Raw genomic sequence first — 14,254 nt, 5'->3', positions numbered from 1 at the left:
CCTTTTTCCACTTTGAATTTAGCATCTAATGTTGTATGTTGTAATTGAGGCTGTGCCTATTGGAGAAATTTGGTGAGAAGGCAGTAGTTTTAGTAATATTGTGAAATATGGGGAATAAACCATTCTAAAACATTTCAGTCTCCTGACACTAAAAAGGAAAAAATCCAACCAGTTAACCTTTATAATTTCTATTCTTTTGTTACCTGGTAACTGTTGTCATATTTTCATTATTTTCATTAACAGATCTGTATTTTTTGTTACTTGTTGCTCTTTGGTTCATAGTCTTTCACATACCAGGTACAAATGGCGAGAGTGGGGCTACCATGGAGAAGTCAGCCCTATTTTGGAGCGAGCATTAGGGTATAACTGATGATGAGCCCTCATATTTGCTATTTGTAGTCAGAGTTCGGTATAATAAGCGTCTTTATATCTTACAGCTTTTTTTTGCCTTTGTAAATGAAGAAAAGTTTTCTGAGAATGGATGGATGGTGTACAACCCAATGTCTGAATACAGGAGACAGGTGAGTTATTGCAGTTGTCATTGCCTGATGCTTTCACATCTCCCCAACTTGCATAGAGGAATTACTGTTTGTACATTTCTCTTATCAACTGTTGGGAGAGGATGGAATTGCAATTTGAAGAAAAGTAAAGGAAAGAAATAAAACACTTGAGCCTTTAAAAAAAAAACTAGAATGTCACAGGAAGGTAATCTTTGCTCTTTGAAGGAAGTTATTGATGCCTCTTACAATGTGCCACTGCTAAGTGAGCACAGGTGGGGAGAAGGTGCCAAATTTGTAACTGTAGTGTCCTAAACATAGACTGGATTTGTTCTTCTTCACAAAATGAAGTGGGGGGGAAAAAAAGGCAGCTTGTTTTAGAAACAGCATTGATTTACAGTAATTATGCACATCTATCAGTATTCTTCCTTGCTCTTTATGTGGTCTTGGAAAAATATCAATGAAAGAGGATATTTCATTTTTAAATGTCTGTTAGGTAATTAAAGTATGACATTAAAAAAAATTAAATAGTGAACAATAAGAACTTCCTTAATTTTTTTTACCAGCTGTAGTTTTTTTGATTCATGGTTTAGAAGCCTAAGGCCCAAAAAAGGTAAAATACAAACACCCACACAAAACCCACTGTGCATGTGTGGAGGACTTACCAGTATTTCTCCTGGAAATGCCTTACTGGTCAGAGTGCAACTAGGAGATGTTCTTTTTCTATAAGAAAGTTACCCTGAATCTTACTTTTAACCTGATGTTAGTACCAGGCTACAGGGAAGAAATGTTATAGTGAGACTTTTCTCCTTCACAGTTTCTCTTCACCAGGGAAGGTGGAAAAGCAGAGCTTTAGGGAAGGAGAGAAGGTAATTTTCTTTCCTCAAACTCACAGTTAAAGAAATAGATCTCCTAGTTTCAGTCATTGCTTTGTAACTTGCTCTAAGGCTAGAATTGTGTACATAAGGGTATGAGATGGCTCTGCAGCAGTTTAAGCTGTGAATCCATCTGCAATGAGCTGGTTTGTGTGGTCTTGTGATCTTTTTTTGCTTCTATTGCTTTGAAACGGTACTTAGTTAAATTGTTGCTATGAGTCCATAATGTCATGTAAAACTCAGAAGCAGAATTATTACTTGTTCAGCCAAAAATACATTGAATAACTTCATGCTATGTTTTAGGGGCTGCCTAACGAACGGTGGCGAGTGACTTTCATTAACGAGCATTACGGGCTGTGTGACACGTACCCATCGCTCTTGGTCGTGCCGTACAATGCAACAGATGATGAGCTCAAGAAAGTTGCTGCCTTTAGGTCCCGAAATAGAATCCCGGTGAGTATTAGGTGATGGAACTTGCCTGATAGTGTAGCTAGTTTTTTAAGTTGCATCCAGACAACTTCTTGCTGAACACAAGGCAGAGGATGCTTTTTTTTGGAAATGGTTGTGGCAAAATAGTTTTGATTGGCTGGTGGTTTCACTGCTTGAAACTGATGTCTTGGTTACAAACCACACTTCTGTTTTTCCACCATAACAATCACCCACAACGGCGTCATTGGTTTTAACTCGACTTGCCCAGTAACAGCGGCCAGCAGTGCAGTTTCCCTTGATGAGGAATGAGCCTTACTGCCATATGCACTGGTTACTATTGCTGAATACCCATAAAATAATTACTGATGTCCTGCGAGCAAATGACATGGCATTTAAACATAGTTCCACTGGTCAGTCCTAAAATAAGACCTCATGCATAGTCTCTTCAGTGAATTCTTAGGCTTTTTAGTCTGTAGAATAAGAGAAACCAGTTTGACTTCTTGAGTTTCTGTAAGGAAAATTCTGTGAGGTAAGAGAATTTTTATGTATCAGCTTTTTACAGCACTATAGAAATTACTAATTTCTATCCCAGTACTTATTTTAACTGGTATTTCCCTTTGGCAAACATGGAAGATGTGCTGGATTCTTAGACACTATTGGAAGGCTGCCTTGAATCTCAGTTTCAAACAGATGCACAATTCAATATGACAGATATTTATTAGATATGGTATTTACTGACAGACTAGGTCTATAATTATAAATTTACTAGATATACACACACATATAATATATAATATAATATATAATGTGTATAGAATACAAGTATGTAATGTATAGCCTGTGCATATAGTTCTAATAACCTAACAGTGTCATCCCTGTTACCTCAAAATTCATGACAGGCCTTTTGGTATGCCTGTACAGTGAGAGTAATTTCCTTGGCAGTAGTAATTTTATTAAAATAATAGTTTTAAATGGCAATTTAATTCTTGTCATGAAATAGCCACTCATCCGCATGCCCTGCCCCCCTTCCCCCCGACAGATCTTGTTTCTGATCCACACCTCAGGAACGGACACTTCCTGAGGATTGGATTTTGGATTTTTTTTTTGTTTGTTTGTTTGTTTTAACGCTGATTTTTTTTATTAATCCACAACCTATGGAGTGTGTGAGAATACTGTTTCATAATATTTTTAAACAATGAAGTTGCATTTTTTGCCTGCTTCTAGGGTTTCTTGCTTATCTTTGATTTCTGGCACTGCTTCTGTTCCCTGGGCAGCTCACTGCCTTTTGTGGCAAGTCCTCTCTGGCTTAGAACAACAAAGACAGCATGTGCTTTGCTCCAGTGCCTTCTCTTTGTAAAGAGGGCTGAGGAACAAAATGTGCTTTAAAGAAAAGATTAAACATTCAAGATACTGCAGGAAGGTTCCCTTCCGTATCCAAAAAAAAAGGAAAAGTTGTTCTTGTAGAATTGGAGCATCTTAATTACCATTTCTACAATCAGTTCATTCTCCTGAGTTGTTTTTTAGTTTCAGTAGAGATTGCCGTGTTTGTTAGTAGTTTACTTTTCAGGATATTTATGTAACCTAAGACTTATAGGAAAATATTAAAATACATTGGATTATATAGGTAAGTATGATTTCAGTAAGCATTAAATATGTAAGACAGCTCTTTTGAAGATTATTACTAAATCTTATGAGACTATAAGCAGTTGAGATGTCAAGGCATTATATTTTGAAGAAATAAAAAGAAAGGTGTTAATTTTCATACTGTGTGTTTTAAAGAATATGGCTTTAAGATATGATTTTCCTCTGCTGTGTGTTTGCCATGTGACCAGGTTCTCTCATGGATTCATCCGGAGACCCAAGCTGTAATCATGCGCTGCAGTCAGCCCCTGGTTGGAATGAGTGGCAAGCGGAATAAAGATGATGAAAGATACCTTGATATCATCAGGGAGGCCAACGGGCAGATCTCCAAACTGACCATCTATGATGCAAGGCCCAATGTCAATGCAGTTGCAAACAAGGTAAACAGATGCTTCTAGTGTCTTAGTTTTGAAGAGAATGAAGAAGAGACTTACTTTGAAGTTTTCTGTGAGGTGGTTTTGGGGAATAGTAGTAATTTTAATATAGATAAATTTACAAAATCAACTACTGAGCCTCAAGGCCATGAAAGGATATGAGTGTCTAAAGTTGGTCCCTAAGCAGAGTTTCAGGACCATATGTGGATTTCCAGACATGCTTTACTGTGTCTGTTCTCAGCCAAGCACAGATCTTAGCATGGGACTGAAGTTGGGCATGACTCCAGTCTGCACTGGGAGGTAGCTGTAGGCTGATCTGTAGAGCATGTCCCCTGTTGGAATGACAGGCCACCTCTGTGCAACCTCCAGATGCTGCAGGAAAATTCTGTCCCAGAAAGGATCTGTACATAAAGCCAAGCCCACTAACAGGCATCCTTTGTTTGGGTCTTCTTAACCATTACATGGACTACTTCAGACCTATCCTGGCATCCAGCAAATAAAGAGAAAGTGATAAATAAGTTAATTTGGGTGCTTGCAGTCTAAACAGCGGCATGGGTATGATCTTGGATACCTTGGTACCTGTTGTTCTTTCCCAGGTGCTTGCAGGTGGTAAGTACAGAAACACTGTTTTCATTGGGTAAAGGGATCGTTTCTTTGTTATCTGGGATCGAAACCTAAATGGCATCAGAATCTTGTACACCAGCCCAGGCTGGAACAGATCTTGAAAAATCATCTCCTCTAACCTTTCAGGAAGAAAAGGTATGCCTGTGGATTACTTTCTCCTCTGCTTCCCCTTCAGCTCTGTTGAGGATTAGATTATTTAGGCAAGCTCAGATAATGCCAGTATACTGTGTCAGTGTTGTTTTTGGCATGGAACGCAGTAGACATGGATGTGCTCCATCTTTATATGCAAAAACCATGTTAGGGAGTGGTGGTGAAGGGGACAAGTTGAATGCTTTTGTCATAACGTGCCATGCCTGTGGATATGTCCCTTAGTCATGGAACTTCAAATACACATGAAGGGGAGGTGCTCTTCAGTACTTTCTGGTGAAGGTGTGTGTCTGCACAGCAAAGAGCATGAGAGCTGAGCTCAAGAGGGTTTGAGACCTGAGTGAAATGATAAGTGTGCTTATCTGGAGAGAAGGAATTCTAGCTTCCGAATAGTTTTGTGGAACAAAACAAACACCAGTTTAGTGAAATGAGTCCTCTTTAGTGTTTGTGCTGAAAGGAATATGAAATGGCAAAACTTGGTTGCATCTAAGAAGTTTATGTGTAACAAATGTTAAGTTGCTTTCTAGAATAAAAATAATAATTCAAGGGGGATAATAATACTGGCAGTTTGCTCTGTGCAAGTTAGGTATTTGTATCTGTACAGCCTTCTCTATGATACAGAATGTAGTTTGTTAAGCTTTGTTACTATGTTTGTGTGTATAGCGCACATTCTTTCAGAGACTCTGTCCTAGGGGCTGTTTTAACCTCATGGTTTGTATTTTGAGGGTCTGCCTCAATTGTTTGCATTTGACTGTAGATATCCTATTATCCTTTGCACACTGAATTTTTACGGGTGAGCACAACATATCGTTATCTTTCTGTTTGCCTTGTGGAAAGATTGTCAGTTACATCTTTGAAAGAAAAGGGGTAAAAATTGAGTTTGTCCAAGAACTGCAGAAAAATTTAAGGTAATGTCTTATAGACAAACTTGATATGTACATGTTTTAATTAACTCTTCATATATCTATATATGAAATGCTCAGTCAGACTAGTAGACACAGTTGGGTACATTTCAGGGTCTGAGGAAGAATGACATAAAAAGTGCAAATCAGTGTTGATCAGCACTGAAAATATTTTGTGAACTTCTGTGAAGATTGGTTTAAGCAAAGTCTTGGGCTGTGCTACTCATGCACTGCTGTGTTCCTTGTACATTGGTCAAGATAGTAAGGAGCTGCAGCAGCCCTGATGCTGAAATTACAGTCATTCCTCACAAAGACTTCATAACAATCAAAGGAAAGAGAAAAATATACTCATTGCTTCTTTCACTGCAGAGCCTGACAGCTCTGATAATAACCCCACATCTGAGAAAAGAGAGCACAGAATAGAGATACTTTGCTGCTGTACAGCAGTGTAGGTGGCACTCATGGGGAAAGGCTACACAGTGCTCTAGGCTCTTGTCTGATGTATAGCTGGTGGCTGCAATGGCATATAAAGGCAAAATTTATTTAGCCAAATTTATGGCATGTTTTTGCTGTCTTCAAGGAATGCAGTGATTTTGCAGCACTCTGAGCTTGAGGGAGCTGGTGATGTTTAGTCTGGAGAAAAGGAGGCTCAGGGGGGACCTTATCACGTTATACAACTGCCTGAAGGAGGTTGTAGCAGGTGGGGTCGGTCCCTTCTCCCGAGTAGCAAGAGGAAATGGCCTCAAGTTGCACCAGGAGAGGTTTAAATTGGCTATCAGGAAAGTTTTATTTGTGGAAAAGCTGTCCAGGGAAGAAGTGGTTGAATCTCTGTCCCTGGAAGTATTTAAAAGATGGGGTACTTGGGTGTGGTTTAGTGGTGGGCTTGGCACTGCTGGATTAATGGTTGGACTCAATGATCTTAAAGGTCTTTTCCAACCCAAACAATTTCATGTTTATCTTTAGAAAATCTCATTGGTGGCTTTGTATCCTAAAATATGTGTGGGTTTTCTGCTTCCTTTTGTGACCAGGCACATCCTCTGTAGTGGTGATGGTGAAATGTTTTGAAAGAGCAGCAGCAGAACAGACTTTTTACTTATGTGGCTCTTTATTATCTTAACAGTCTCAATATGTGTTTAGTCTTCAGCACTAAAATTTAGTTTTAGAAAAGTTAAAGTAAGCATTAATGTTGTTGCTAATTTACTTCTTAAAGACAGAATCTAAGATTCTTGAACATAATTTTTAAATTAAAGGTATCTTATTCTTAACTGAACTTTTAAATTTAAATTTATTTGGCCAAACATTTTATCACTTTTGTCTATTTCCATTTCAAATGACATTCATTCCTTTCTTGTTCTGTTGAAAAGAGAGCATATATGACTAAAGTTAATTTCAGATCTCTTGTTTGTAGGCAACTGGGGGAGGATATGAAGGTGAAGATGCATATCCCAATGCAGAACTTTTCTTCTTGGACATTCATAATATTCATGTCATGCGGGAATCTTTGAAGAAGCTGAAGGACATTGTTTATCCTAATGTGGAAGAATCACACTGGTTGTCAAGTCTGGAATCAACCCATTGGTTAGAACATATAAAGGTAACTTTTCCTTGATTGTTTGGAAGATGTTTGTCCAAGTCTGTCATATCATACTAGCTTTCTTTGCTAAGCTTTGAAATAGTCCTAGAACACATCAAACTACTTGGACTACAAAAACAACATCCCTGAGTGTTGACTTTATTTGCCAACTAATCTTAGAGTATGTTATGAGACTCATAACTAAGCAAGAGTAGGTGAAACTGCATGTTTGTTGCATGCCTCAAGATTCTTCAGTAGAAGAATGCATTCTTAGTCTGATTGGCTTTACATGCATGAGAACTGGTTTATTTTGGTTTCTTGCAATAGAGGCCTGCAGATGACTGTGAGATATTAGTAAATACTTTAGATGTCCATGTGTATGTGACTTCATTTTGTGAATTATGGTTTTGTAAATAAATCTTGTAAATTTATTTGTAAATTTTGTAATTTTCATCTGGTAGCACAAATAAAATAGTTAAGCTGGTAATTCACCAATGTTGTTACTAGTTGACCTTTAGATCTTTTGCCTCAAGTACAGCTGTGCAAAAGTAATTAGAGTATTATGTAATGAATCCTACTAAATAAAATTTTCATCTTAATTTAATATTTGGAAAATAAGTATATTAGAAGGGTACAAGCTCCTTTTTTCAACAACTGAGATAATTCAGACATTTAGTTCAAAGAAAGGAGTCAAATGAAATAACACTGAATTTTTAGAGAGTATATTCTATGGTAAATCTCCTCTTTCTTTGAAAAAGAAGCTTATGTTCTTTGGCTTATCAAGGTTACTGTTTTCTGCCCCATTTTTTAAGAATTTGTTGCGAGATGAATTTGATCTTACTAAGGGATTAGGGAACCAATCTGTTTCTCTATTTTTATGCAAGAAATTCACTTGATCTCCTAGAAAATTCTTTTCCAATTAACTACACTGCTCTTTTCAGGTCTTTTAATGGAAACAGCATTATTTGAGATACAAAGAAATCAACTTAGTGTTATCATTTGAACAGAAATAAGCTGTGTTGTTTGTTTGGTGTGTGTTGCTCCTGCCAGCTCGTTCTGACAGGAGCCATTCAGGTGGCAGACAAGGTGTCCTCGGGCCGGAGCTCGGTGCTGGTTCACTGCAGCGACGGCTGGGACCGCACGGCTCAGCTCACCTCCCTGGCCATGCTCATGCTGGACAGCTACTACAGAACCATAGAAGGCTTCGAAGTTCTGGTGCAAAAAGAGTGGATAAGCTTTGGACACAAGTTTGCATCGGTAAGAATTAGAAGATAATTGCAAACACTGTGCAGTATTAACTTTCTGGAAAGAAAGCTTCCAGTGTTAAACTGCTCACGTTGCGTCAGGGTTTGATAATTTCTTTCATTATTTTTTAACTTAGATTTAAAGCATTTCCAGGTAAACTGAGCAGAACTTTAGGGTTTGGACCTGTTTGATATTATTCTTTTTTTGCTATTCCTTTTTCTTGCTATTCTTTCTCTGAGAACTCATATGTTGTCCTTTGCATCCTTTTAAAAGTATGGAATTGCTAGGGTCACTGTGGTTAATGAGCAAAGAAAATGAGTCATTCATCTGTCACAAGGAGCAGATGAACGAGTCTGGCCGGTGTCTTCTAAGAGAGATTTTATGTGCTGATTCCCAAATATTCTGAACTTCTCAGAATAGCTCCCAAGAGGCTGTCATTGGTAGTGCTGGCTCATCTTCTGTTCAGTTGTCTTCTGGGCAGAAGGTTAGAAACTCAGAAGGTTCAAGTAGTTGCTTCCATAGGAAGTCCTTAATATTTCACAGGTATGTGAATAATTTTCACTGATAATTCACAGAATATTCTGAGCTGGAAGGGACCCTGTTCATCCTTTTTGTGTTAGAAAACTTTTCAAAGTCTTAGTGGAACTTTTTCTAAATGTGGCAGCGAACCATTTAACCAGGAAATCTATATGAGGAGCCTGGAGGAGCAGACTAGGTTGCCTTGGAGACTGTGCTGTTACTTACTATAAACATTACAACAGTGTTGCTTGTTGGAGCTGAACCCTGTAATTCACAGTAAGAAGTTTCTACAACTTCAGTAGTTACTTGTGTGGATATTTTGTCCCTAGTGGAATATTCCAAAGATATTAATATTGCTAAAATTCAGAAAACAGGCAATCTGGAAAAAATCAAGACATGGAAAAATATACCTACCTGTTGTGTTTCATGCCCATTTTACATTTGCAAACGTGTAAGTGTGTTGTAGTCATTTGGAAATCCATGTATAGCTACTCAGCATAAATCACCATGTGCTTGTAGGCTGTGGCCGTTTTTGATCTGACATTCAAAAGTTGTTTTGAGGCTTAGGAGGTTTGTGTTTTGGGTGTTCGGAGTGATAGCTGATATAGTCTGGTTTTTTGTGTACTTACTTGTGGTCTTTTAGCAGTGATATGTTTTATAAACCTTTAAGTATTCTGTCTTGGTACAGCCACAGGAAAATGTGAAGCCAGTGGCTTGACTTTTTATTCTCATGTTTTATTTTGTACTTCAAAAAGTTAAGAGTCAGGATGCAGATAAAATTAGATGGTAAAACTAGGGCACTTGTAGTCAAACACATGTGTTATTGCTTACCACAGAGCTTAAAAAGAGAGATCTGTGTGTTCTTCATCATTATTAATAAATTCAAATAATCTATATTTCTTTTTGTTAAACCATTCATTTTAGTTGGATAATCAAAGGATTTTGTTCTCCCTCAACAGATGTTTTTTCCCAAATAGTGAGACAGGACTTGGCATCCCTTCCAGATGATTCACTCAGTTCATTGGTTCATGTCTGACAATGTAGCAGCAATAAGAGTGATTTAAGTAGTTGCTTTTGCTTAAACTGCTATTTTCCCAACTTGCTCAGTCAAGTAGCAATATTTGGAAATGGCTGAAGCCACTCTTTAGCCATCTGCTGTAATCTGAGAGTACTGTAAATTTTTATTTGATAGGTTATTTAGCTTATAATGAAGGTCAGTCTTTTCTGGAGTGTTCTGTAGAAGTAGTGGAGTCACCATCCCTGCAGAGATTTAAAAGACATGTGATGTGTTGCTTGGGGATGTGGGTTAGTGGCGGACTCGTCAGTTCTGCTTTAACAGTTGGACCCCATGATCTCAAAGGTCTTTTCCAACCTTAACTATTCTATGATTAAAAAATCATAATGCAAGCAGAAAATATTATGATAATTCATACTCCTTTTTAGCTTGGTAATTATGTGATAGAATTGTGACTTTGAATAGTGATAACTAGACAGTGCAGTTAGAGCAGTTCCTGAACCTCATCTCTGAAACTGTTGTTGTCTCATTTTCCCTTTAGTAGAGAGTTGAAGAGTAGAGCATTACTTACATTGCCTGGGTTGGTGCAAGCTTCATGTTTTTATGATACCAGGGTTGCAGTTTGGATTATTTAATATCAAATAACCAAATAGTAGACTACTTAATAGTTCCTCTCCATATTTTATATCAAATGAGGTGAGCAATAAGTTTCCTTATGCTAGAGGAATTCCCTACCCCAGCTTTCTATGTGTGCTGAATTTTGTGCACTCTCCAGATAAATTTGCTTATGTGGAATTTAATTCTAATTATGCATTCAAATATGAGACGTAATTATAGACGGAAAATAGTCAGACATTGTGAAACTGCTAACTGTAATGGAAGTGGACAGACTTTCACTCCTTACTAAACACATATATGATGCTTAATAGATAACAAGTATTTCAAACCATGAAAACTGAAGAGCAAGGAAGCCAATTTGGTTTTCTTCTTTATAGTCCTTTTCTAGTCATTTGTTACTATTGACTGAGTTCAGCTGCAATTCCTCATCTCCCTCTATTTCCTCCCATTCAATTCTATTATTTTAAACTATCTTGCGAGCCACTGTACAGAGCAGTGTACTGCTCTTATGATTTTTCATGTCTTTGAGGCATTAAGCTTGCTATCTTACAGCCAGATAGACGACATCTTAGGTCAACATACCTGCTTTTCTTTTGTCTCCTCCAGCAAGTACATTCAAAAAGAATTATGGAATGAAAGGAACTCTTTTTCCCTGAATCTCTTACCTGTTTCTCAGCTATCAAATACAAAAAGGAAGTAAAACAGCTTTTACCAAATCTACTTTTCGTCAGTGGGACAAATTCCTTTGATTGTTACTTTGGACACTTCAGAATAAGGGACTCATCGGAACTTTAGCGATCTGTTAATTTTGTGTCAAGAACATGCACGTTTTTTGGATGATCTAGGTCCTGCAGTGGCTTAAAATAAAAAAGAAGACAAAGTATGCAACTTGGCTTTTGACAGACTTACCATGTAAATGTAGTTCAGAATGTGTCCTGATTATTTAAGTAATGGATGCTTCAACAGTTCTTCTTGTCTAAAAATCAGCAGGTTTTTATAACAGCACCAGTTATCAGTTTGGAATTTTTTTCAGATACCTTTGGAACAGCTTTGCAGTATTTTTGTATCTGAATCTCTCCACCTTGGTGCAGTAACTACTTTTGAAATTATAACAGTGGGTTGCTTTATTGCAAAAGGATAAATGCTCTAGTACAAAATAAGAAACCATGTCTGTTGCCATAAAATAGCATGTTTCAGTTAACAGGAGGCTGCTTTGCTTCATTTCAGAGAATAGGCCACGGTGATAAAAATCATGCTGATACAGACAGATCGCCCATCTTTCTCCAGTTTATTGACTGTGTGTGGCAGATGTCTAAACAGGTAAGTGGTGTTGTTCTTCAGAGGGTAACAGTGTGAAGAGATTACTGAACTAAAACCCTACATCTTTTTTTTTTTTTTTTTTTTTTTTTTAAGTATTTGAAGAGGACAGCATACCCCTCTGCTCTGACCTGTAGTAAAAAAAGTGCATTTACCTTTGTGAAAGTGATACACAGGCTGTGGTTATGTTGCTGGACATGGCACTGGCTGTGCAGGCATGGCTGGTGTTCCTGGATACAGGATTCTCACACACATTTTGAGGGATGTTTCATACCCGGCAGAAAGCTTTTACAGGAATTGCACCCAACTGTCTTAATGGGGTCTGTTGTTTTGTTTGACCATTTTGTGAAGCTGTCCCTTGAACTGCAAGGACACGTGTTGTTTTATCTATGCTTAAAAAGGAAGCTAGGGAGCTTTTGAGTGCTGTGATTTAAACATTATAATGTCAGTAAGTAATGAAACAAAGCAGTGAACTTAGTCCACTTAGGGCTAAGGATCAGGATCTTTATTTTCCTGTATGGTGCTGCACTGTAAGAGTGCACTGAAGAGATCTTATTCTGTCTTGCTAGTAAAAGTGTATGTGTAACCATTCTGTACTTTATTCTTCTTATAAATTAAAGATAGGTAGAACATTTTGAGAAGAGATTTTTCAGTGGCTAGTTTGAGAAAATTGAAGACCTTGTGTCATTGGAACACTTAGTCTGCTATAAAGTACATGAAAGTATTACCTTAAAAATTATTTTTAGCGGTATCCACACTTCTAAACGTTACCTTCAGCCTTTTAACCAGGGCATGTGCATATTCCCCTGCATTTTCCATGCAAACAATGAGTTTGTCTTTCCTGGTTTTAGTTTCCTACGGCCTTTGAATTCAATGAGCAGTTCCTGATTACAATCCTGGATCACTTGTACAGCTGCCGGTTTGGCACTTTCCTGTATAACAGCGAGTTCCTCAGAGAAAAAGAGGTTAGTCATACCACTGATTGTGTCATTGCATTGCTGTCTTTACTCTTAGGTGATGGCAAAATTTTTAGTTGTATTGTATTTGGCTATGGTCCTTGCAGACAGTGATTTTGAACTGGCTTTCTTCTTATACAGTAGTGCCATGCAGTCACTAAAATACTTGTCAAGCACTGGGTTTGGATTTTTTCTAATACAGTAATGTATTATGCTTCTAAGTAAACCAGAAGTGTACTAATTTTAGACTGTAACAATGATGGATTTCTATGATGGATTTCTTGATTTTATGTAAATATTTACTTTTCTTATTTTGATTTCATTTTAGAAAGTGACAGAGAAAACTTTATCCTTATGGTCTTTGATAAACAGTGAAAAATCTAAATACACCAATCCTTTTTATAGTAAAGAGCTAAATCGAGCACTCTATCCAGTAGCCAGCATGCGGCATTTAGAGCTCTGGGTTAATTACTACATCAGGTGGAACCCCAGGATTCGGCAACAAGTAAGTGAATTCTCTGTAACGTACAGAAGATGCTGTTAGACATTGGGAAAAAGGATTTTGTGTCATAACTGAATTGTAAAGCAGTACCTGTAATCTGTTCAGGTTTTTAATGTTATATTTGTAAAGATGGAGAAAAAAAGTGTAAGTAATTATTTTAGCTCTCTCTTAGCTCATTGAACTTATTTCTCTGTTTAGTAGCAAGTCATCCCTGAGTTCTTTCTAGCCCTATTTCTTAGACACATGTCTAAGGGCATTTGATGCTACTAAATCCTGAATGACAATGCTTAGAAATGGGGCTTGCTGATCCCTGAAGAGTTGGGGCATTAGCAACACAAACACAGTTGCATTTGCTTGGTCTTTCTCCTTTTGCTGAGGGAGGGTATGAAACAATTTACAAATTAAATGACCATTGAGTCATTGAGCCTTTCTCTTTCAAAGCTCTATGTATCAATGGTAAGATTTAATTTTTTTATGCAGTGTTGACGACCCAGCATTGTTTATGCTGTGGATGAAAGCTGTTATTGAAAATTGTACAAGTAGATCAGATTGGAAGTCCAGAAGAGCTTTTATCAAATGACACATAGTTCAGTTCTGTGGTTTTAATCCATATGGCTGGACACTAAGTCGTGCTGGAAATCTCAGCCATGTGGCACATAAAGATTTAGTATAGAGACTGTTTTGTCCTTTTTAACAGCTTGTGGAGATTTGAATAGGAGAAGATAGAGGAGCAATTTGTTTGACAGAAGCAGTCTTCACAGTCCAGCCCTTGGAATGAGTCAGTAGTTTTCAAGCAATACCCTTCCTTTTCCACAGCTGATCTCCTGTATTATTTACAGCACTTTAGAGGCTTCAGGAAAGCCTGACAGTTTGCTATGCCTTTTTACAAGTACATTGCCTATTGGAATTTTGAAGGTCGTAGTCTTAAAGCTTTTGTTGCTTGTTGTGAAAGATGAGAGTGTTTTGCAAAAGGTGAACGTAAAGAGTTTATTTAGAAAGTGAAGGATTGTAAGATGTGCA

At 37.5% G+C, this 14,254-nt stretch overlaps 1 protein-coding gene across 6 annotated transcripts in view; it reads left to right on the top strand.

Annotated features, from left to right (window-relative positions):
- Window positions 1-14,254, top strand: part of MTM1 (myotubularin 1) — a 42,832-nt gene that overhangs the window by 24,197 nt on the left and 4,381 nt on the right. For all 6 annotated transcript variants that reach the window (XR_011004138.1, XM_068204973.1, XM_068204971.1 and 3 more), the window contains 8 exons: window positions 438-521; window positions 1,676-1,825; window positions 3,634-3,822; window positions 6,898-7,083; window positions 8,113-8,319; window positions 11,687-11,779; window positions 12,628-12,741; window positions 13,061-13,237. Coding sequence is in view for 5 of the 6 variants with exons in the window: in XM_068204973.1 (XP_068061074.1) it covers window positions 438-521; window positions 1,676-1,825; window positions 3,634-3,822; window positions 6,898-7,083; window positions 8,113-8,319; window positions 11,687-11,779; window positions 12,628-12,741; window positions 13,061-13,237 (1,200 nt within the window). In the remaining variant the exon portion in view is untranslated. The remainder of the gene's footprint in view (window positions 1-437; window positions 522-1,675; window positions 1,826-3,633; window positions 3,823-6,897; window positions 7,084-8,112; window positions 8,320-11,686; window positions 11,780-12,627; window positions 12,742-13,060; window positions 13,238-14,254) is intronic.

This window comes from Anomalospiza imberbis, chromosome 14 (assembly GCF_031753505.1).
Source record: "Anomalospiza imberbis isolate Cuckoo-Finch-1a 21T00152 chromosome 14, ASM3175350v1, whole genome shotgun sequence".
Lineage (NCBI taxonomy): Eukaryota > Metazoa > Chordata > Aves > Passeriformes > Viduidae > Anomalospiza > Anomalospiza imberbis.
This window is presented reverse-complemented; position numbering and strand designations above follow the sequence as displayed.